Raw genomic sequence first — 24577 nt, 5'->3', positions numbered from 1 at the left:
ATATATATATATATTATATATATATATATATATATATATATATATATATATATATATATATATATGCACATAGCACTACTGACAATTCTCAGAGATCCAGATCCTTCTCAGCAAATAACTTTAGAAAATAATTTACAGCAATTTCTTGAGATTCTATTTTGATTATCAAATAATATCAAATAATTTATTTTTTATTGTAATAATTTGTTTATTGTAATGATTAATTTCTGTATTTATTGTAATCATTTTTTTATTGTAATGATTAAGTTCTGTATTTATTGTAATCATTTCTTTCTTAATAATTTCTATATTTATTGTTATAATTAATTTCTGTATTTGAAATTAAATGAAAATGAAATTAAATGAAAAATACTTTAATAATCCCCAAAGGGAAATTCAATATTGCAGTAGATGATAATTAATTTGAGGAGGTCTTGTTCCGGAGGCTGGTGGCTGCTGGCAGGAATGATCTTCTGTATCTTTCAGTCTTACATCGGACCTGAAGAAGCCTCTCACTGAACACACTTTGTTGTTTCTTCACTGTGTTGTGGAGAGGGTGTGAAGAACCCTCCATCATCTTCGTCAGCTTGTGCAGCATTCTTCTTTGGACAATCGGCTCCAGCGGCTCCAGAGTTACTCCAAGCACAGAAGCAGCTTTCTGGATCAGTTTGTTGATTCTCTTCAAGTCTCTGGTTCTGATGCTACTACCCCAGCAGATGCTGCAAAGCTGACTGCACTCTCCACAACAGACTTATAGAAGATATGCAACATCTTGGTGCAGACGTTAAACCATCTCAACTTCCTTAAGAAGATTATGGTCAGATCTTCCTAAAGGAGGCAGGACAGCTCAACTGTATCTATAACTCATATTTGCATAAAATAAGTCCAAGATCTTATTTTCTCTGGTGGAGCAGCTGACAAACTGCTGGAATGTTGGTAGAGTTGCAGAGAGGGAGACGTTGTTGAAGTCTCCGGAGATCACCATGGATGAGTTTGGATGCTGTGTTTGTAGCCGAGCAACGACGGAGCTGATGACGTCACAGGCTGTGTCTGGTGCGGTACCAGGTATTATATAAACCGCTACCAGAATAACACAGGTAAACTCTCTGGGTAAATAATATGGACGGAAGCTCACAGCTAACAGTTCCATGTCCCTTGTGCATATCTTCTCCTTGACAGTAACATGTCCAGGATGACACCAACGCTGGTTAACCAGCACTGCAATTCCACCACCCTTTAGCTTTCCGCTGTGTTGTCTACTGCGGTCTGCACGGACCGTTTTAAAGCTCAGTACAGAAACATTACAGTCAGGGATGTGTTCATGCAGCCATCTCTGGGTGAAGCACATAATACTGCACTCTCTGTATTCTTTCTGAGACCTTGTTAGCATCTCGAGCTCGTCTGTTTTGTTCGCCAGCGATCTCATATTACCCATGATGACGGTCGGGAGAAATGGTTTAAATCTCCATCGCTTTCTTCGCTCTCTGACTCCCGCTCTGCATCCTCTTCTCTTTCTTTTCAACTCCATCGGGATTTGATGTGTTTTTTTTGCTGATAATCCTGATTTGGGAGAGGTTAATCAGTCGATCCCCGATTGTAAACAAGTATTTCGTTGCCATGGAGACTCCTCATAACAAGTCTTGAAAGAGCAAAAATATGCAGATAAATCTTTCTTGCGGCACACCCTCCGAACAAGCATGAAATCCTCAGGAAAAAAAAAAAACCTAATTTGAGGTAATATCCATGTGAGAAAACCTTGTACTTTTTAAAAAATCAAGATAGCAAGTCAGAGCTACTACAATTTGCTGCCATCAGACGGCACAATCTAGAATGGAATTAATTTCTGTATTTATTGTAATAGTTCACTTCTGTATTTATTGTAATAATGTCTGCATGTATTGTGATAACAAATGTCTGTATTTATTTATGAATGTCTGTATTTATTGTCATAACTTCACACCTGCCGTGAAAAAAACCCCCCGTGATTTACGCCCCGCCCACTCGTGACGTCAGGCTTGGCGTTAGGAATACTGGGAGAACCGGAAGCGTCGCGCGGACAGAAGAGGGAGAGGCTGCGGGTCCAGTTCTAGCTTCCTCACCGAGACCGGACCGCGTCCTCCGGGCCAGATAAGACAGTCCAGCCGGTCTGAAGCTTCTTCGTGGCGGACGGTGAGTGATGTCTGTGGAGTCCGACTCTCCGGGAGGAATGTCGGCACGTCAGGCGCGAGCGCTTCCAGAACGCACGCTAGCTTTAGCGTGCTAGCTAGCTAGCTGGAAAGTGGAACAGGAAATGCCAGAGCCACACGGCACGCGCACACCGTTCCCGTGTAAACTGGTTCATTTAACGGCTTGACAGCGAACCCGGCCGAGCGGAGCCGAACATTGACGAGGTGTCATTTCCAAACCTTCCTGGAGTCAAACCGGGGATAAAACGCGTCTTACGTGTTTTCATACATCTTATCCTATAAATCCTGCATATTAATGAACACTGACCCGGTCCGGACGTGTTGAGGCTGGCTGGGTTTGCTGGAGCTGATCCACACGGAAGGAACGTTCTTCCTCCTGCTTATCTACGTTTTATCTGCAGCTCATTCTGGTAAACTTCCTGCTGGTGTCTCGAAGGAACAAGGAAGAGTTCTGGGAGGTGACTGGTGCCCAGCAGATTGGCCTGGTTGCTGTTTCATGGTCTGACTGGGAGGATCGGAGTACAGATGGGGGATTTATCCAGGAACTGGCATCCTGGATTCAACCTGAGGATAAAAACTCTTTTTATCCCTGAGAAACGTGTCAGAAGAACTGAATCTTCTCAGACGTTTCCACAGGAAAATAAAACCACAGAAGGAGTCGTTGAGTCACAGCCGTCATGTTTCCATGTTCCACGTTTAGTCCAGACAGGACCACCGTAAACACACGCAACATGGGTCTTCTCACAACCCCTAAAATAATATTAATAATAATTAGGGGTGGGAAAACCAAATCGGAAAATCTAAAGTCTGGATTTTTTTGCTTCACAATTTTAAAAGCGGTGTTTTTTTTCTCAAATAAATTTTTTTTTTATCTACGGTTAAAATTTAGGTCATTTTTATTGTTTTTATTTATCTTTTTACTTGTCTTATTGGGCATTATAGCAACAGAATGATGGTCTGGCTACTGTGTTGTTTTTTCCTGATGGAAATCAAGTAAAATGACTCGTAAAAAAAAGTTTTATACATTTTTTTGTTTTTAATCTACAAAAATCAGCAATATCGGAGAATTGTGAGAATCGCAATTTAAATCAAAACGGCACCCAAAATATGGGAATGGAATCAGGACAAAAGCACATCTTCACAGCCCTATTAATAATACGTTAATCTGCAAATTATTTATTTTTATCCAGAGAAGGTCAGGAAGCCGGGATGTAAAGCTCCGCAGAGCGGTGTCTTCAGCAGGAGAAGGAGAACCACGCCAGAGAGATGCTTCATATTTAGTAGGGCTACGATGATATGCTTTTGTCCCGATTTGATTCTGATTCTTTAAAATTTATAAACCTTTTTTTTTTTCTTTTTTTCTTTTTTTTTGGCTAGTAATTGTTCTGGATTTCAGTTAGGAGAAAACAACCCAGTAGCAAGACTATCATCCTGCTGCTATAATGCCCAAGAAGACAAGTAAAAAGATCAATAAAAACAATAAAAATGACTTTTTATTTGAAAAAAAGATATTAATTTTTTCAATTTTCCCACCCTGAATATTTAGCTGTTCCGGTTGAAGAGGACAGAAGTCCCGTTTCCAGATCAGAACCACTGGCTAGGTTTTACACACCTGCTGGCGGTCTGGAGGATGTTTTATCTGCGTTCAGAGTGAAAATACGATGCTGATGAACTCCTCTGGTAGTTACCAGCATGCAGGACAGACGTGTTTTCATCAGCATCCTGAGAAAAGCTGGAAACCGGCAGAATCTTCATAAATGATCAGGATGAAGCTGCTGCTTTATCTATTCATGCGTTCATTTTAGCGTCAGAATCTGACAGCTGATGCTGGAAATGTCACGCCTCCATGGCAACGTGACGTCTGCAGGCTGGCTGAGCGGGTCGTGGCTGCAGACTGGAGAATGAGGCGGGGCTGGATGTCAACATTTTGATTGGTGGCCATTGCTAACCCCGAACACCCATTGCCTATCTAACCCCACCCGTTGGACATCAGACCCCGCCCATTGGACATCAGACCCCGCCCACTGTACATCCGGCTCTGCCCAGTACCCAGCCCCGCCCCATCCTCCAGGGTGCAGGGGGCTTACTGGGCTGCTTGGGTTTCGTCTGAGGGAGCAGAACTTGCAGGGAAATGAGCTTTTATCGTCTTTCCTTCAGGTTGTGTGGTGAACGATGTGGAAGGCAGCAGCAGGACAGAACGTCCAGGTTGCCGTGGACGATGGCGGGGACGACTGGGAGACGGACCCCGACTTTGAGGTAAATGTTAAAAACGCCTCCGTCTTTCTTGTCTCCTTGGCATTGACCTGAAGGTTGACCCGTCTTCAACCTTCCTGCTGCAGAACGATGTGACGGAGAAGGAGCAGCGCTGGGGTGCCAAAACGGTGGCCGGATCCGGACATCAGGAGCACATAGAGTGAGGACGTACGCCGTTCTTCGTCCGTTTGCTGCAGCAGAGGAATCTTCGCCGCCTGCCTCCTAACTGTGTCCCTGCTTTGCAGCATCCATCAGCTGCGGGAGACGGTCTCCACGGAGCACACCAGCCTGAAGCAGAAGGAGCTGGAGACCATGCCCAAAGCTTCACATGGATACGGCGGCAAATTTGGAGTCCAGCAGGACCGCATGGACAAGGTAGGAGAATGGTCGGCCCGCGCAAAGGTGAAACAGTCGCTGCACGCAGCAGAGCGCCAGTCTGCACGGCGTCCCAACACATCAAATAATCCATGGTTTTTACCTGCAGAAGCCTTAAAAGCAACTAGCGACAAATCTAGCAGCTTTTACTGGAGTTATTAGAGACTTTTCTGGTGTTTTGGCGACTGACTTGAAGGCACATATTGTTCTTCAGTTACTGTAAAGCCTGTCACATCCTCCACAAGAAGCAAGAACTGAGTTCTTGTTCTCGAGGCTGCAAGAACAAGAAAAAACGTCTTGTTCAGCAGGTCCATACATACTATATGAGAAGCAGGTCTGCAGCGGGGAGGGATCACTGCGGGGGGCGATGTCTGCTTTATGTGCCATGAACCCGGTTGTTACCTCCGCCGAGGAGGTTGTTTCCCCCGGCGCCTTTTTGCTTAAGATAACTTAAAAGGTTACGGAGAGATTTTATAAATATTTCCAGAGTTGTTGCAAATGTAAAAATGAAGAACTGATTAAATTCTGGTGGTGATCAGGATCACCGTTTGGATCCAGGAATGTTTTAAAAGGATTCTTAAACATTGTGCTTGGTGGAGGTTTCTGCTCTCCGAGTTGCTAGTTTCATATTTAACGAGCAGCTTCGTCCGCGGCGGGACGGGTCGTGCACGCGGCGGGGCGGGTCGTGCACGCGGCGGGGCGGGTCGTGCACGCGGCTGGATCCGAGTGTTTTATTGCCACATGTAAAAATGTTCGTACTTTCTCACCACCTCGATCAGCTGTTTTATCAAAACAATCCGTTTTGCCGGCAACAGCAAACACACGGAAGCAGCAACTCCGGTTCATGCTTTCTCTGTGTTAACCACGCCCACCTCCAATGTCCGACCAATCACACGATACTTATCACAGCCCCGCAAGAAAAAAGTTCTGCCAGCCCGGTGTGTCAAGCACTGTCCTCAAACACGTCCGCGAGAACAAAATGACGTCCTTTTCTTCTCGGAGCCTCAAGAACAAGAAAAAAGTTCTCGCTTCTCGTGGAGGATGGAACAGGCTTAAGGAAGGAGCAGCGGGAGCCTCTCCCGTCCTAAAGCACTCCCAGGCGGCCAGTCTCAGTCGGCTCCGGCTGCAGGTCAATGTAGAATAACTGCAGTAGGTTGTGGAAGTTCACCTAAACATAGTTTATACCATTGTCAGTGACAACTGGCTGCATTATTTTCCTATACATAGTTCGGCCAGTTAAAGACTGTAATATCCCTCCGTTACAGGGCGTTACCATAGCAACGCGTTAACCAGCTGGTTCAGATCAGCCGTCTTTTAACAGGTGAATGAGAGAAACGCGCTGCAGCCTGACAGCGGTTGTTTGGTATAATACGTACATCCAGGCCAACGTAAAATAGTTCCTATAAAAGCGGTAAAAGCAGATTAAACAACTGGAACCGTCCATTAGACGGTGATAATGCACGACACGGAGTCTAGAACACCACAATGCGCAGTGTTGTTTGGAAATACTGGATAGTTGTGTTAAATAATCCAGAATTTCAGTCAAAATAATCGTGATTATAATTTTTGTCGTAATCTAGCGGCGCCATGTTTTTTAGAAAGTGTTCATTTTCATGTCTGGTTGTTTTGCACACAATTGCAATCAAGGTTTAAATCCCGTTTAATCCTCCAGAAACAAACTCTTACGACACACACGGGTTCCGCAGAGAACGTTTCTATTCCAGGTGGAACTTCAGGAATCAGTTTTTACTGTTTCAAACTGCAGCTTCAGAACGTCCAGATGAGACGGTGTGGACCACAGTCGGGTCTCTCAGGCTCCGTCAGACTAGTGGGTACACTTGGACCGGTTGCCATGGCAACAGAGAGATAAATGAATAGTGTGTGTCTGGACAGTCGAGGAAGCGGGAGAAAACACACACGATGAATGGTTTACGTTCAGCTCTTTCTGAATCTCTTGCTGTGAAAATTCAACTCTAGCGAAACTGAACATTAAAGAGTCGCTGCATCCTCCGCCGCCGGATGATGTGGAGTTCCGTCGTCTCGCTGTCGGCAATCTGTTGGCTCAGCAGGAGCGGTCTGAAACGTTTTATTGGCTCAGAGCGCCACCTTATGGTGGTAAGAAGTCATTACTGGTGTCCAGACTTGACCAGCAAGAAGGTTTCTGCTCTCCTGATGATATTTACTCGTGTTTTCTTCTGTCTGTTCGCCGTCAGTCGGCCGTGGGTCACGACTACCAGAGCAGGCTGTCCAAGCACTGCTCCCAGACGGACACGTCCAAAGGGTTCGGAGGGAAGTTTGGCGTGCAGGCTGACCGCGTGGACCAGGTAGGAGGAGAGTCCTCGCCGCTCTGTGGAGATGGACGCCAACTTGTCTTTGGTGGAAAAGCCACATGGCGTCTGTAAACCGCCGCAGGTGTAACATGTTTTCTTCTTCTCTGCTTCCAGTCAGCTGTCGGGTTCGAGTACGCTGGGAAGACGGAGAAGCATGCGTCTCAGAAAGGTGCCGTTTCAACACGTCCTCCATGTTTCCTCACATTCCTGTAAAATTCCTCTGCAGCCGGCGCGGCTTGTTGTGAAATAGACGTGGTTTTTACCTGAGCGTTTCCTGGCTGGATGAAGCTGCAGCTTCTGTTCAAACACAGTCAGAGCGAAGTGACGATAAAGCTGCATGTTGGAGCGGAGAACCTGCAGGTCCACGACTCCAGACCGCCTTCATCTCCACCTGAAGTTCGGCTTTACGCTCCCTCAGGCGTGTTTTTAACAGACCGTTTGATCCAGAGACCATAGATTAAAGATGAACGGAGCCTCCGGCGGTTAAAAGTAAAGCTGATGTTAGAAACTGCAGTTCCCCCTTCATCCACTAGGGGCTGCAAAACAGAGCAAATCCCCATAGACTCCCATGTTAAAAAGACCAACTTCACAGCAGAAATAAACATGTTTACAGCAGAAATAAACATGTTTACAGCAGAAATAAACATGTTTACAGCAGAAATAAACATGTTTACAGCAGGAATAAACATGTTTACAGCAGGAATAAACATGTTTACAGCAGGAATAAACATGTTTACAGCAGGAATAAACATGTTTACAGCAGAAATAAACACGTTTACAGCAGGAATAAACACATTTACAGCAGAAATAAACACGTTTACAGCAGAAATAAACACGTTTACAGCAGGAATAAACACGTTTACAGCAGGAATAAACACGTTTACAGCAGGAATAAACACGTTTACAGCAGGAAAAAAACATGTTTACAGCAGGAAAAAAACATGTTTACAGCAGGAAAAAAACATGTTTACAGCAGGAATAAACATGTTTACAGCAGGAATAAACACGTTTACAGCAGGAATAAACACGATTACAGCAGGAATAAACACGTTTACAACAGAAGTAAACACATTTACAGCAGAAGTAAACACGTTTACAGCAGGAATAAACACGTTTACAGCAGGAATAAACACGTTTACAGCAGGAATAAACACGTTTACAGCAGGAATAAACACGTTTACAGCAGGAATAAACACGTTTACAGCAGGAATAAACACGTTTACAGCAGGAATAAACACGTTTACAGCAGTAATAAACACGTTTACAGCAGTAATAAACACGTTTACAGCAGAAATAAACACGTTTACAGCAGGAATAAACATGTTTACAGCCTGGTTCAAAAATCCATTTTAGGTTTAATAGGTCAGGTTTACCTTCATAACAACTGTGGGGGGAGTGAATTTTTTTCTAACTCGCCCGTTAAAAAGTAATTTAATCTTGAAGTTCGGCATATTTAGGGGCGTGTCCTTTTGATTGACAGGTACCCGATCTCCCGCTTAGAGTCAGAAGAACGTAGAACAACCGGTTTTTAGCCGGTTAACAACGTGACTTAGCTTTAGCTCGCTTACCTCCGTTAGCTGGTTAGCTCCTGTTATCTCCGGGTTAGCTCGGTTAGCTTTTAGCTACAGAAAGCTCGGAGTTCGCTCGATGTCAATCATCCACCATGACGCTCACGGCCCCCCTCTCAGCTCCACCTCTTTGCCCCTGCCAAGATGGTGATGGTAGGAACCGCCCACCGAGCTTCAATTCAGCTCTTCAGAAACCTGCGGGCGACGTCACGGAGGCTCCGCCCATCTTTCTATACAGTCTATGGTTTTTACACGTCGGATCAGAGGATGGAGATCCGCAGAGCGTTTGTGAAGGCGCCACCGTTGCGCGTTTTCTCGACTTACCTGTTGGAGAAATAAAAGGTGTGACATCACGCTTACGCAGAACGTCCTGATCATGATCAGCTTTGACTTCCAGCTGCTGTCTGACGGTTTGATCCATCAGTTGCTCTGAAGTGTGTGTGTTGACCATCGTGTGACCTCTGACCCCACCCGCAGACTACGCCACTGGGTTCGGAGGCCGATATGGAGTCCAGGCTGACCGCGTCGATAAAAGCGCCCTGGGCTTCGATTACCAGGGAAAAACTGAGAAACACGAGTCTCAGAAAGGTTCGTCTGCAGACACACACACACACACACACACACACTACCTCGCCAGCATGTTTTCATGTGACATCAGAGCTACTGCTTTCCTCCAGCAGACTGGAACCAGTTTGCTCATCAGCTTCCAGCTGGTCTGAGGTTGCAGTAAACTGGTTTCTGTGGGAGCAATGTCGTCACCCGGTCTGGTTTTCTGTCTCTCTGCATCGCCGCCAGATTACGCCAAAGGTTTCGGCGGCAAGTTCGGCGTGGAGACGGACAAGGTGGACAAGAGCGCCGTGGGCTTCGAGTACCAGGGGAAAACGGAGCGCCACGAGTCCCAGAAAGGTGAGTCGGAAAACCCGAAGTGGAACGCTGCTCCTTCCCGGATCGGATCACCTGGTTCTGCTGCTCCACAGGAAAATCAGAACCAATCACCACTTATTGATCACCAGCCAGATTTACTCTGCTAATGCAGAATATGGAAGGTTATTGATCATGATTTCTACACAAACTGCAGGTTAATCCGCCTCTCTGCGTCTTCAGGCAAACTGGTTTTAATGGTTCCCAGTGACATGTTCATGTCAGGAAAACACAGAAATTGATCCGGTAGAAGTCCAGTCTGTTAATCGACCAGTGGAGATGATCAGCTCACTGCATCCTCGCCAGTTTCACGCAGCAACGTGGCGATCATCCATCACAAACCGGCAATGGAAGCAGCAGCATGTGGTTTTCTTCATCGTTTAGCGACGATGACGAGGAGACGGATCATGTAGCTGCTCTTACTGAACCGATCGGGATGGAAAAGATCTGAAGGCTCCCGGAGGCGAGGAGGACCCCCCCCCCCCCCCTCCGTTCCTTCTGTCTCCTTGGAAACAGAAACAACTGAATAATCACTGGATATAAAACCATTTCATTAAAAAATGAGAAATTTATTGGAAAAGAAAACAAACAGGATTTTCTAGGAGTTGCATTTATAGTTTCAGAACATCCAGATGTTGCAGGATCATTCGTAAGCCGCATCGCCCGGCCCCAGACCTCCTGCCATGACATCGTTCTGGGTTGCCGGGCTGTCGGGTTGCCGGGCTGTCGGGCTGTCGGGCTGCCGGGCTGCCGGGCTGCCGGGCTGCCGGGCTGTCGGGCTGTCGGGTTGCCGGGCTGCCGGGCTGCCGGGCTGTCGGGCTGTCGGGTTGCCGGGCTGTCGGGCTGTCGGGCTGCCGGGCTGTCGGGCTGCCGGGCTGTCGGGCTGTCGGGCTGTCGGGCTGCCGGGCTGCCGGGCTGCCGGGCTGCCGGGCTGTCGGGCTGTCGGGCTGTCGGGCTGTCGGGTTGCCGGGTTGCCGGGTTGCCGGGCTGTCGGGCTGTCGGGCTGTCGGGCTGTCGGGCTGCCGGGCTGCCGGGCTGCCGGGCTGCCGGGCTGCCGGGCTGCCGGGCTGTCGGGCTGCCGGGCTGTCGGGCTGCCGGGCTGTCGGGCTGCCGGGCTGTCGGGCTGCCGGCCTGCCGGGCTGTCGGGCTGTCGGCCTGCCGGGCTGTCGGGCTGTCGGGCTGCCGGGCTGCCGGGCTGCCGGGCTGCTGGGCTGTCGGGTTGTCGGCCTGCCGGGTTGCCGGACTGACGGGCTGCCGGGCTGTCGGGTTGTCGGCCTGCCGGGTTGCCGGACTGACGGGCTGCCGGGCTGCCGGGTTGCCGGGTTGCCGGGCTGTCGGGCTGTCGGGCTGCCGGGCTGCCGGGCTGCCGGACTGACGGGCTGCCGGGCTGCCGGGTTGCTGGGCTGCTGGGCTGTCGGGTTGTCGGCCTGCCGGGTTGCCGGGTTGCCTGGCTGTCGGGTTGCCGGGCTGTCGGCCTGCCGGGCTGTCGGGTTGTCGGCCTGCCGGGTTGCCGGGTTGCCTGGCTGTCGGCCTGCCGGGTTGCCGGGCTGTCGGCCTGCCGGGCTGTCGGCCTGCCGGGTTGCCGGGCTGTCGGGCTGTCGGGCTGTCGGGTTGCCGGGCTGTCGGGTTGTCGGCCTGCCGGGTTGCCGGGTTGCCTGGCTGTCGGGTTGCCGGGCTGTCGGCCTGCCGGGCTGTCGGGTTGTCAGGTTGCCAGGTTGCTGGGCATCACTTGTCTGGAAACAAGTCATGAAACTCTACTTAAAAGTCTTTTTTATGCAGTAAAAATCTGCTAAACTGGATTGTTCCAGATGAAACGGTGCAACAACCGACTCGGTTGTTCAGACCTGTTGGAATGGATCTGTCCGGACTGCTGGCAGGAAACGGAGACGCTGTTCCCTGGTTACGGTATCGTCATGTTTTCCTGTTTTAACCCTGTTTTTCTGGTCGTTGCTGAGTCGTCTGAAGGAAGAAGGAGCTGCTTCTCTGGACGACTCGTCTCTGTCCCGACTTGTCTGGACGACCTGCAGCGTCCTGCCCGACACACCTGTACAGGTTTCTGCCTCGGGAGCAGCTCCAGACCGCGGATGATGCAGAAATCTGGTGCTGCTCGCTGCAGCATGATGATGATGATGATGATGATGGGATTAGCTGTGTTGCCATGTTACAGATCCGTGTTTTAAAGCCGACCTGTCAACATGTTTGTTTATTATTGTCTGTCAGGAACACATGATGTTAAAACAGCCGGTAAACACGCAGGATTTCACCAAAACGCTGCTTCCTTCTGTTTCACCTGCTTCAGCCTGAAGACGTTCTCAGCATCCGGATATGTATCGGACCTCCACTATCACACCTGTTCTGGTGGTAATGGCTGAACTGGTTTTATGTGTCCCTGCAGATTACGTGAAGGGCTTCGGCGGGAAGTTTGGCGTGCAGACGGACAGACAGGATAAATCTGCGCTGGGGTGGGATCACCAGGAGAAACTGCAGCTCCACGAGTCCCAGAAAGGTACCGGACCCGGCTGATGGTGGGAGTAGAACCGGCTGGGAGGAGGAACTGGATGCTTTTGAGACTTCCTGCGTTTGTTCTGTAAAACCTCGTTTCTTCCTCCTCTGCGCCTCTCATGTGGTTTCGCTGCGGCTCCAGTGAGGTTTTAGAGAGGTTGACGACTTCCTCCAGCGGCGCTCAGAAACAGGAAGTGAAACCGCAGCTCAGATTTACAGCTGTGCTCATATGTATTCATCCCCTTTCATTATTTATATATTATATAATATCAACGGTCACTCAAATAACTGGAGACTTAAAAAAGGAACAATAACTAAAAATTTGCTAATATAATTTCTTAATATGAGACACTGTTTTTTTTATTTAATTGAGTTGAAGAAAGGGGGAAAAAAAACAAGTTGGACAAACTTTTCTGTTGAACAGACGGCGAGATAAAAAAGATGGCTGCTTGTCCCAGTTCTCTGTCAGCATTCAGGTTTTCAGTTCCTCCTCTGGTCAGGTCTGCATGGGCTCCTAGAAATTCCCACAACTCCCAGTCGGACCAGTCTGCCTCCAGTCGGACCCCAGTTGGACCAATTTGCTTCTAGTCGGTCTCCAGTGGGACCAATCTGCTTCCAGTCGGACCAATCTGCTTCCAGTCGGACCAATCTGCTTCCAGTCGGACCAATCTGCTTCCAGTCGGACCAATCTGCTTCCAGTCGGACCAATCTGCTTCCAGTCGGACCAATCTGCTTCCAGTCGGACCAATCTGCTTCCAGTCGGACCAATCTGCTTCCAGTCGGACCAATCTGCTTCCAGTCGGACCAATCTGCTTCCAGTCGGACCAATCTGCTTCCAGTCTGCCTCCAGTCTGCCTCCAGTCGGACCAGTCTGCCTCCAGTCGGACCAGTCTGCCTCCAGTCGGACCAGTCTGCCTCCAGTCGGACCAGTCTGCCTCCAGTCGGACCAGTCTGCCTCCAGTCGGACCAGTCTGCCTCCAGTCTGCCTCCAGTCGGACCAATCTGCTTCCAGTCGGACCAATCTGCTTCCAGTCGGACCAATCTGCTTCCAGTCGGACCAATCTGCTTCCAGTCGGACCAATCTGCTTCCAGTCTGCTTCCAGTCTGCCTCCAGTCGGACCAATCTGCCTCCAGTCGGACCAGTCTGCCTCCAGTCGGACCAGTCTGCCTCCAGTCGGACCAGTCTGCCTCCAGTCGGACCAGTCTGCCTCCAGTCGGACCAGTCTGCCTCCAGTCGGACCAGTCTGCCTCCAGTCGGACCAGTCTGCTTCCAGTCGGACCAGTCTGCCTCCAGTCGGACCAGTCTGCCTCCAGTCGGACCAGTCTGCCTCCAGTCGGACCAGTCTGCCTCCAGTCGGACCAGTCTGCCTCCAGTCGGACCAGTCTGCCTCCAGTCGGACCAGTCTGCCTCCAGTCGGACCAGTCTGCCTCCAGTCGGACCAGTCTGCCTCCAGTCGGACCAGTCTGCCTCCAGTCGGACCAGTCTGCCTCCAGTCGGACCAGTCTGCCTCCAGTCGGACCAATCTGCCTCCAGTCGGACCAGTCTGCCTCCAGTCGGACCAGTCTGCCTCCAGTCGGCCTCCAGTCGGACCAATCTGCCTCCAGTCGGACCAGTCTGCCTCCAGTCTGCCTCCAGTCTGCCTCCAGTCTGCCTCCAGTCTGCCTCCAGTCGGCCTCCAGTCGGCCTCCAGTCGGCCTCCAGTCGGCCTCCAGTCGGCCTCCAGTCGGCCTCCAGTCGGACCAGTCTGCCTCCAGTCGGACCAGTCTGCCTCCAGTCTGCCTCCAGTCGGACCAGTCTGCCTCCAGTCTGCCTCCAGTCGGACCAGTCTGCCTCCAGTCGGACCAGTCTGCCTCCAGTCTGCCTCCAGTCTGCCTCCAGTCGGACCAGTCTGCCTCCAGTCGGACCAGTCTGCCTCCAGTCTGCCTCCAGTCGGACCAGTCTGCCTCCAGTCTGCCTCCAGTCGGACCAGTCTGCCTCCAGTCGGACCAGTCTGCCTCCAGTCTGCCTCCAGTCGGACCAGTCTGCCTCCAGTCTGCCTCCAGTCGGACCAGTCTGCCTCCAGTCGGACCAGTCTGCCTCCAGTCGGACCAGTCTGCTTCCAGTCTGCCTCCAGTCGGACCAGTCTGCCTCCAGTCTGCCTCCAGTCGGACCAATCTGCCTCCAGTCTGCCTCCAGTCGGACCAATCTGCCTCCAGTCTGCCTCCAGTCGGACCAGTCTGCCTCCAGTCGGACCAGTCTGCCTCCAGTCTGCCTCCAGTCGGACCAGTCTGCCTCCAGTCTGCCTCCAGTCGGACCAGTCTGCCTCCAGTCGGACCAGTCTGCCTCCAGTCTGCCTCCAGTCGGACCAGTCTGCCTCCAGTCGGACCAGTCTGCCTCCAGTCGGACCAGTCTGCCTCCAGTCGGACCAGTCTGCCTCCAGTCGGACCAGTCTGCCTCCAGTCTGCCTCCAGTCTGCCTCCAGTCGGACCAGTCTGCCTCCAGTCTGCCTCCAGTCGGACCAGTCTGCCTCCAGTCGGACCAGTCTGCTTCCAGTCTGCCTCCAGTCGGACCAGTCTGCCTCCAGTCTGCCTCCAGTCGGACCAATCTGCCTCCAGTCTGCCTCCAGTCGGACCAGTCGGTCCAGGTGTGATGAAGCTGATGGCATAGGAGGTGTGGCCTGACGTATCTTTGCTCTTTGCTTCCAGATTATTCTAAAGGTTTTGGAGGGAAGTTTGGCGTCCAGAACGACCGGATGGACAAGGTACCGTCTCTTTGTCTCATTGTTTCGCTGCTTTCTGCCCTTTTCTGACTCCGTCTGTTTGGTGGTGGACAGAGCGCCGGCACGTTTGAGGAGGTGGAGAAGCCCAACCCATCTTACCAGAAAACCAAACCCGTGGAAGCCGGTGAGCAGTCGCCTTCGTCATCATCATCATCATCATCATCAGCTCTACTCGCTATGGTAACTTCATCGTTTCTGTCTCTTCCAATCAGCCGGCAGCGGAACGGGGAGCATCAAAGCTCGCTTCGAGAACATCGCCAAGCAGAAGGAGGAGGAGGACAGGAAGAGGGCCGAGGAGGAGCGAGCACGTCGGCAGATCAAGGAGAAGCAGGAGCAGGAGGAGGCGCGCCGTAAGATGGAGACCGCAAAGGCTCCGTCTCCTGTTCCCGCTGCCAGTCCTAGTCCCGTTCCCAGCCCGACCCCCCCAGTTCAGCCCGCTGCAGCACCAGCGCAGCAGGTGGGTCCACGTTAACTTCGAGTTAAACGTCAACTTCACGTTGTTATGCACTAACTTCACATCATTATGTTAACATCACGTTGTTACGTGTTAACTTCACATTATTACGTGTTAACTTCAGGTTTACCTCATGTTCACGTTGTGACACACTAACATCACGTTACACGTCAACTTCACGTTGTTACGCATTAACTTGTCATTGTTACACGCCAACTTCACGTTATACACTAACATCACGTTGTTATGCGTTAACATCACATTGTTGTGTTAACATCACGTTGTTATGCGTTGACATCACGTTATGTGTTAACATCACGTTACGCGTCAACTTCACGTTACGCGTCAACTTCACGTTACGCGTCAACTTCACGTTACGCGTCAACTTCACGTTACGCGTCAACTTCACGTTGTTACGCGTCAACTTCACGTTGTTACGCGTCAACTTCACGTTGTTACGCGTTAACATCACGTTGTTACGCGTCAACATCACGTTGTTACGCGTCAACATCACGTTGTTGCGCGTTAACATCACGTTGTTATGCGTTAACTTCACGTTGTTACGCGCTAACTTCATGTTGTTACACGTGAACGTTGTTACACGTTAACTTCACATTAGATGTTACCGTCACGTGAGAAGTTAACTTCATGTTGTTCCACGCTAACTTCACGATGTTCCACGCTAACTTCACGATGTTCCACGCTAACTTCACGTCGTTCCACGCTAACTTCACGTCGTTCCACGCTAACTTCACGTCGTTCCACGCTAACTTCACGTCGTTCCACGCTAACTTCACGTCGTTCCACGCTAACTTCACGTCGTTACATGCTAACTTCACGTCGTTACATGCTAACTTCACGTCGTTCCACGCTAACTTCACGTCGTTCCACGCTAACTTCACGTCGTTCCACGCTAACTTCACGTCGTTCCACGCTAACTTCACGTCGTTCCACGCTAACTTCACGTCGTTCCACGCTAACTTCACGTCGTTCCACGCTAACTTCACGTCGTTCCACGCTAACTTCACGTCGTTCCACGCTAACTTCACGTCGTTCCACGCTAACTTCACGTCGTTCCACGCTAACTTCACGTCGTTACCCGCTAACTTCACGTCGTTACCCGCTAACTTCACGTCGTTACCCGCTAACTTCACGTCGTTACCCGCTAACTTCACGTCGTTACCCGCTAACGTCACGTCGTTACATGCTAACTTCACATTAGATGTTACCTTCGTGTGAGACATTAACTTCATGTTGTTACACGCTGACATCATGTTATGCGTTAACATCACGTTGTTATGCGTTAACATCGCGTTGTTATGCGTTAACATCGCGTTGTTATGCGTTAACATCGCGTTGTTATGCGTTAACATCGCGTTGTTATGCGTTAACATCGCGTTGTTATGCGTTAACATCGCGTTATGCGTTAACATCGCGTTGTTATGCGTTAACATCGCGTTGTTATGCGTTAACATCGCGTCGTTATGCGTTAACATCGCGTCGTTGCGCGTTAACATCGCGTCGTTGCGCGTTAACATCGCGTCGTTGCGCGTTAACATCGCGTCGTTGCGCGTTAACTTCGCGTCGTTGCGCGTTAACTTCGCGTCGTTGCGCGTTAACTTCGCGTCGTTGCGCGTTAACTTAACGTCGTTACCCGTTCACGATTACTTCATGTTTTTACGTATATTTCACGTTAGATGTTAACTTCACGTTAGACGTTAACTTTACGTTGTTTCCCGTGTACGTAACACATTATTGCACAAAATCAGACATTTTTATCTTCCTAACTATTCGTGTTCATTCGATTCTGGGAAAGGTCAAAGGTTAACAGCACAATGATCAGTAGTTTTTTGTGCTCTGTCAGATTTACAGTAAAATGCAGAGAAATGGATAAAAACTCTTCATAAACACATTTTTTTTCTTTTTTTTTTTTTTTTTTTTAGCAGGGCTGAAGTAGAACCCAATCGAAATGGGACTTTTAGGGTCGGTACCGATATCGGGGGACTTTAACGTACGTTAATAAAACCATAACATGTCCAATTGCCGTTTCCATAAAGACTCGGAGCTCTGAAGCGTCACGTCGTGCAGAGGAATCGCTGCAGCTCCAGTCTGAACCGTTTCTCGTGATGAAAGCAGGACGTGTGTGTGTGTGTCTGTCTGTGTGTGTGTTTGTGTGTGTTTGTGTGTCTGTCTGTGTGTGTCTTTGTGTGTGTTTGTCTGTGTGTCTGTCTCTGTGTGTGTGTGTGTGTGTGTGTGTGTCTCTGTCTGTCTGTGTGTGTCTTTGTGTGTGTTTGTGTGTCTGTCTGTGTGTCTTTGTGTGTGTGTCTGTGTGTGTGTGTGTCTTTGTGTGTGTTTGTGTGTCTGTCTCTGTGTGTGTGTGTGTGTGTGTCTGTCTGTGTGTGTCTTTGTGTGTGTTTGTGTGTCTGTCTGTGTGTGTCTGTCTGTGTGTGTTTGTGTGTCTGTCTGTGTGTGTCTGTGTGTGTGTGTGTGTGTGTCTGTCTGTGTGTGTCTGTGTGTCTTTGTGTGTGTTTGTGTCTGTCTGTGTGTGTGTGTGTGTGTGTGTCTGTCTGTGTGTCTTTGTGTGTGTTTGTGTCTGTCTGTGTGTGTGTGTGTGTGTGTGTCTGTCTGTGTGTCTTTGTGTGTGTTTGTGTCTGTCTGTGTGTGTCTGTGTGTGTGTGTTTGTGTGTCTGTCTGTGTGTGTCTTTGTGTGTGTCTGTGTGTCTTTGTGTGTGTTTGTGTCTGTCTGTGTGTGTGTGTGTGTGTGTGTCTGTCTGTGTGTCTTTGTGTGTGTTTGTGTCTGTCTGTGTGTGTGTGTGTCTGTCTGTCTGTGTGTGTGTGTGTGTGTGTGTGTGTGTGTGTGTCTTTGTGTGTGTTTGTGTCTGTCTGTGTGTGTTTGTGTCTGTCTGTGTGTGTGTGTGTCTGTGTGTGTCTTTGTGTGTGTGCGTGTGTGTCTTTGTGTGTGTGTCTTTGTGTGTGTGTCTGTGTGTCTTTGTGTGTGTGTCTGTGTGTGTGTGTGTGTGTGTCTGTGTGTCTTTGTGTGTGTGTCTGTGTGTGTGTGTGTCTGTGTGTGTCTTTGTGCGTGTGTGTCTTTGTCTGTGTGTCTTTGTGTGTGTGTCTGTGTGTCTTTGTGTGTGTGTCTGTGTGTGTGTGTGTGTGTGTGTGTGTGTGTGGTCCTGCTGGTGTCTCTAACCTGCCTCGTATGCTTGTAGCAGATGGAGGAAACTTCCAGCGATGCAGCGGAGAACAGCGAGCCGGTGTACGAGGTGGAGCCGCAGAACCAGTACACCCAGGAGGACCTGTACGAGAACCCAGAGGAACCAGCAGCAGGTGGAGCCGCTTTATGGTTCAGAGACCATCAATCCACTTCAGACCAGGATCCTCCGTCCTGCAGGTTTTTAGCTACGACACCCGACTGGTCTGAAACCTGCAGGACTGGCCCCCAGGGGACCAGGATGGAGGATCCTGACCTGAGCGGAGGGTTGTCTGGTTTAAGATGAAGCTGGTTTTGATTTTTGTCAGACTGGGAAATGAGCAGGAAGAGCCAGTAAAACCAGTCCAGCTGGATGATCCTTACTGGATCTGGACTAACGGGACCGTGTGGCTTGTTGCAGGGGAGCAGCAGTACGACTACGCCGAGGACCTCGGGGTGACCGCCGTGGCGCTCTACGACTACCAAGCAGGTGAGGCCGGCGGCGGTTTAAACCAGCTTTGAAGCTTCTTTCTGATTGGCCGACGTGGAGGCAGAAAGCGGACCAAGTCGGGTCTGAAACAGTTTTATTTCCAGCCTGAGATCCGGTTTTGGTTCTGGTCTAGGTTTCAGACTAAACTAGAAAACCAGCAGTCAGACGGGTTGGCTTAAAGCCTGGTCACTCAGTCCGGTTTCTGACCCGGTCCTGCAGGGTTTCCATGTTTCCTGCTCCAACACACATGAACCTGTCTGGATGTTGGATCCTGAACAAGACGGTTCAAAACTGTCTGAAACCAGGAATCTGGATCCAAATCCAGAAACTTCTGGATGTTTTCACAGATAATCTGCCGGCTTTTCCAACATCCATCGTCAGGTCTGTTTATATGTGGAGCCACACGGGGGCGCTGCAGGCTGCAACATGCAGCTGAACGCGGTGGCGGAGAGTCTGCAGGGCAGAGTAATGTCTCTGGACGTTGCCATGGCAACTTTGAACACACATGACAGGCTTTTATTTTGACAGGAAGAGGAAGTGCTCCTCAGCGACGGCCGTCTGAGGTTTCTAAACCAGGAGTTTGGAAGAACCAGCAGGTTTTTCAGTGACAACAAGCTGGACTGGTCCGGATTGTGGTCCAGACCGGTCCGGAGTGTGGTCTATGGATGGATTCTGTTTGTAACCCATCACCAGAGCCTGCTGGGTCTGACTGGGAACCAGTAAAAGACGTTTTCCTGGCGGCTGGACGTGTTCATCATTCACCTCTCTGTGTCCGAGTGAAGCATCAGGATGAGAAGTTTAGGCTCCTCCTTCATCCGTCTCTTTTCTCCTTCCAGCCGGCGACGACGAGATATCCTTCGACCCCGATGACATCATCACCAACATCGAGATGATCGACGAGGGCTGGTGGCGCGGCGTGTGCCGCGGCGCCTACGGCCTCTTCCCGGCCAACTACGTGGAGGTCCGGCAGTAAGGAGGCTCCGGCGAGACCCGCTCCGGTCCCTCCTCCCTCCACCTCGTCGTAGAGCCGCAACACTGTGCGAGACCCCCTCAGGTCTCCCCGCGGCGTTTCCATAGCAACCACCCCCCATCCCAGACCAGTGGGTTGGTCTCCGTGCAGCACGGGAGGTCTTAAAGCTGCGGGACGCAGCGGCCGCTTCCTGCAGCTTTACCCTGCTTCTGCTTCGTCCATCAGGTACCGCTTCTTCTTCTGCAAGTCTCACCGAAGCGCTCGGCACCGCGCCGTGACCCGTCAGGCAGCGGGAAGCAGCGATCCACCGCGTTTGTTTCCAGCTTCATCTCCTCCTGACTGGCGTCCGTCCTTCATGTCCATTCTGCTTCCTGCTTCAGTCGTTCCGCCGCGCTTTCATCTCCTCACGAGTCGCTTAACGTGGGACGAGCTTCATTCCTGCTTTTCTTCTGCGCGCGCGTGTGTGTGTGTGTGTGTGCGTGTGTACCGCCGCGACTGCTCGCGCGTTTCTGTGCAAAAACGTTGACGTGAAGCTCAGAAACGTCGCCGTTAAGAGAGGAGCTTCGCCAAATTCTCCCAACGCTGATAATTCCTGGCAGACAGCTGGTTGGACGATGTGTGTGTGTGTGTGTGTGTGTGTGTGTGAGATGTGTCCAGGTGTGTGTGAGATGTGTGTGTGGGCTTTCGGTTCTTCATCTTTGGGGTTTTATAATAAAAAGTGACCTTTTTGAAATGTTTATTTTTCTGTTTGCTTCTGTTTCATTGTTTCTGCTTTTTTTTTAAGTTTCAATAAAGTTTGAACAATCAGCTGATTTTGTTTTTTATTTAAACACAAACATTAAAATCGTGTTTCAGGAAGACGTCATGGGATCCACGTGTGAAGAACGGCTGGTACACACCTGGGTTTTACTCATCATGGATGCTCTTTCTGCACACGCTCACACCGTGACGTCATGTGGTTCCAGGAACTTTCTTCTGCATTTTGCTTGTCAAAGCGCCGTTTATTCTGGCGTCGGTGTAAACCTGTCAGCTGGATCAGATTTAGCCCGATGGAGGACGGACTTATCCGTGTCAACGTAGCCAATGAGAAACAGATCTACTTATTGATGTAATTTGGAGCAAAGTGATACAAACATCCTGGTTGCTGCTTTTATAGCCAATCCTGACACCCTCACCAGGTAGAATCTTCCAGAGAAATGTTTAGTAGCAGGTTTTTAAATGAGCTCCATTCGGCCATTTTTACCGTTTATTCCAGTTCAGGTCAACGAGTCCACCTGGACAGGTGCCCAGTCCATCACCGGACCACGCAGCATCCACGCGCTCTCAGTCGGTTAACCTGACTGGGAGTCTGAGGAGGACTTTTTTCCCACAACTTTCAGCCTGTTTGTCTCAATTCGTGAATCTGTCCATGTTTCCATGTGAGACTCTGAAATGCTCCTTTTCCAGCCAGTCCTGTTACTGATAATTCACCTCATTCGCTATCAAATGCTCCTCCAGTCATTTCTGACTTCTACCAATGAGCTCTTTCCATCTTCTGCTGCTCCTGTACCACCTTTATAGATGTCCCGTTCATACAGAGATTCCTTCTGAATTTATAAATCTGATATTTCAGTTTCAACTTTTTGTACGTGTGCAGATCATTGCATTTTCTATTAACATTTTAAAACAAAACTGCGAGTTTTACTTAACAGATTTAAAAGAGGTTTGGAAGAAGCAACTTCAGGTCCAGTGTTCCCCCAGAACGGTAGGCGTTCCCGGTGCGACGCCGGATGGTCGGTTGGTGTTCCCGGTGCGACGCGGGATGGTCGGTCGGTGTTCCCGGTGCGACGCGGAATGGTCGGTCGGTGTTCCCGGTGCGACGCGGGATGGTCGGTCGGTGTTCATGTTGCGACGCGGGATGGTCGGTCGGTGTTCCCGGTGCGACGCGGGATGGTCGGTCGGTGTTCATGGAGCGACGCGGGATGGTCAGTCGGTGTTCATGTTGCGACGCGGGATGGTCGGTCGGTGTTCCCGGTGCGACGCGGGATGGTCGGTCGGTGTTCATGTTGCGACGCCGGATGGTCGGTCGGTGTTCCCGGTGCGACGCGGGATGGTCGGTCGGTGTTCATGGAGCGACGCGGGATGGTCAGTCGGTGTTCATGTTGCGACGCGGGATGGTCGGTCGGTGTTCCCGGTGCGACGCGGGATGGTCGGTCGGTGTTCATGTTGCGACGCGGGATGGTCGGTCGGTGTTCCCGGTGCGACGCGGGATGGTCGGTCGGTGTTCCCGGTGCGACGCGGGATGGTCGGTCGGTGTTCCTGGTGCGACGCGGAATGGTCGGTCGGTGTTCCCGGTGCGACGCGGGATGGTCGGTCGGTGTTCATGTTGCGACGCGGGATGGTCGGTCGGTGTTCCCGGTGCGACGCGGGATGGTCGGTCGGTGTTCATGGAGCGACGCGGGATGGTCAGTCGGTGTTCATGTTGCGACGCGGGATGGTCGGTCGGTGTTCCCGGTGCGACGCGGGATGGTCGGTCGGTGTTCCCGGTGCGACGCGGGATGGTCGGTCGGTGTTCATGTTGCGACGCGGGATGGTCGGTCGGTGTTCCCGGTGCGACGCGGGATGGTCGGTCGGTGTTCATGTTGCGACGCGGGATGGTCGGTCGGTGTTCCCGGTGCGACGCGGGATGGTCGGTCGGTGTTCCCGGTGCGACGCGGGATGGTCGGTCGGTGTTCCCGGTGCGACGCGGGATGGTCGGTCGGTGTTCCCGGTGCGACGCGGGATGGTCGGTCGGTGTTCATGGAGCGACGCGGGATGGTCGGTCGGTGTTCCCGGTGCGACGCGGGATGGTCGGTCGGTGTTCATGGAGCGACGCGGGATGGTCGGTCGGTGTTCCCGGTGCGACGCGGGATGGTCGGTCGGTGTTCATGGAGCGACGCGGGATGGTCGGTCGGTGTTCCCGGTGCGACGCGGGATGGTCGGTCGGTGTTCATGGAGCGACGCGGGATGGTCGGTCGGTGTTCATGGAGCGACGCGGGATGGTCGGTCGGTGTTCATGGAGCGACGCGGGATGGTCGGTCGGTGTTCCTGGTGCGACGCGGGATGGTCGGTCGGTGTTCCTGGTGCGACGCGGGATGGTCGGTCGGCGTTCATGGAGCGACGGTCGGTCGGCGTTCATGGAGCGACGGTCGGTCGGCGTTCATGGAGCGACGCGGGATGGTCGGTCGGTGTTCATGGAGCGACGCGGGATGGTCGGTCGGCGTTCATGGAGCGACGGTCGGTCGGCGTTCATGGAGCGACGGTCGGTCGGCGTTCATGGAGCGACGGTCGGTCGGTGTTCCCGGTGCGACGCGGGATGGTCGGTCGGTGTTCATGGAGCGACGCGGGATGGTCGGTCGGTGTTCCCGGTGCGACGCGGGATGGTCGGCGTCCCCGGTACCATGCAGGACATCAGAAAGGGTTCCAGCTGCTGAGCCTTCGGACAGAAAGCGATGCAACATCAGTGCAATATTATATTTATTTCTTACAGTGGAGTCTGGTTGCCATACAATTTGAGGAATTGAGGGCAGATGGAGGATGAGGAGGAGGAGGAAGAGTGCTGTTACAGGAAATTTCTCTTTTCATTTCAGTAATTAGTCGACTCTATGATGATTTATTAGCACAAAATTACAGCAACATAGAAAACATGAACACAAGTCTTTGCACAAATTACCCAAAACATCTTAGCCTCTATGAAGACTTAAAGAATCAAATCTATCTGTGAAAAAACTGAATTAATCGAGAAAGAAAGAGAAAAGAAAGTTACCCCGATGCTGGACGATGGTGGAGGAGGGGCAAGTGTTAAAGGGGGGGTGATTCCTACTACATCTATTCAGCTCTGCATTTCCACACAGAAAACTGCTGGGTGAGCTGACAGGCCCCCCCCCCCCCCAATGCCGCTGCTAACCTGCAGGGGGGGAGGGGCTTCTGTATCAACATGAAGGTTTCCCACCAGATTAAAATGTACATGTGTGTCGTTTCCGACACGCAGCCTGCTTCCTGATTGGCCAGAACATCTACTGCAGTGGAGTGTGTTTCTACTCGAGGCAACGCGTCAATAAAACACTGATGAGGCAAAAGATAAAAGAAAACCAAGGAGATCAATTCAGAATAAATATTGCTTCTTACATAACCCATAATCTAATAATAATAATAATAATCACGTTTCATCTACGTTTATGGTGTTTGTGTGTTTTTGGCGACCCGAGCGTCAGCGCTAAACCGGTTTTCTGCAGATAACCTCTATAAAATTTAATAGAACTCTATACAAATCTCTAAAAATACTGTGCTTTTCTGGCTCCGACGCGCCGCCGTGGAAACGGGGTTGTAGCAGCGCGGTCCCGTCCGGCCTCCATACGGCTAATGTTCACAGAACACATGGCTGGGTGGGGGGCGGGGTCTCGTTTGTCTCCTCAGAAAGCTGCGACTGCACCGGCGTGAGATGCGACCGGACAGGACCCCTGTCAAGCTGCAGGTTGGAGGACGGGAGCAGCTGGTTAAGGCGTCCTCTGCGGGGCGGGGGAGGGATGTGGGGCGGTAAGACTAGACTATAAATAACGTA

General features: G+C 51.0%; 1 protein-coding gene across 2 annotated transcripts; it reads left to right on the top strand.

The window, feature by feature from the left end:
- The first annotated feature begins 2032 nt into the window (after positions 1 to 2032).
- Positions 2033 to 20805, top strand: cttn (cortactin). 2 transcript variants are annotated; one of them, XM_079244332.1, is made up of 15 exons: positions 2033 to 2169; positions 4344 to 4442; positions 4526 to 4599; positions 4685 to 4814; positions 7028 to 7138; positions 7259 to 7313; positions 9190 to 9300; positions 9508 to 9618; positions 12029 to 12139; positions 14821 to 14876; positions 14949 to 15018; positions 15107 to 15351; positions 18561 to 18675; positions 18960 to 19028; positions 19865 to 20805. In XM_079244332.1, the coding sequence occupies exons 2-15, from the start codon at positions 4359 to 4361 to the stop codon at positions 19999 to 20001; spliced, it is 1479 nt and encodes a 492-aa protein (XP_079100458.1). In that variant the 5' UTR covers positions 2033 to 2169; positions 4344 to 4358; the 3' UTR covers positions 20002 to 20805. The 2 variants fall into 2 exon arrangements, with proteins under 2 accessions (XP_079100458.1, XP_079100457.1); XM_079244331.1 differs by having other exon boundaries at positions 18558 to 18675.
- The last annotated feature ends 3772 nt before the right edge of the window (positions 20806 to 24577 follow it).

Source organism: Telmatherina bonti, assembly GCF_933228915.1.
Source record: "Telmatherina bonti genome assembly, chromosome: 1".
NCBI classification, from domain to species: Eukaryota; Metazoa; Chordata; class Actinopteri; order Atheriniformes; family Telmatherinidae; genus Telmatherina; species Telmatherina bonti.
Note: the sequence above shows the minus strand (reverse complement) of the source record. Positions and strands in the feature narration are given on the sequence as shown.

Coding starts and splice junctions, on each gene's coding strand:
- cttn (XM_079244331.1), top strand. CDS start 4,359: ATGTGGAAGGCAGCAGCAGGACAGAACGTCCAGGTTGCCGTGGACGAT. Junction 9,619..12,028: donor GCGCCACGAGTCCCAGAAAG/GTGAGTCGGAAA, acceptor GTGTCCCTGCAG/ATTACGTGAAGGGCTTCGGC. Junction 19,029..19,864: donor GCTCTACGACTACCAAGCAG/GTGAGGCCGGCG, acceptor TTCTCCTTCCAG/CCGGCGACGACGAGATATCC.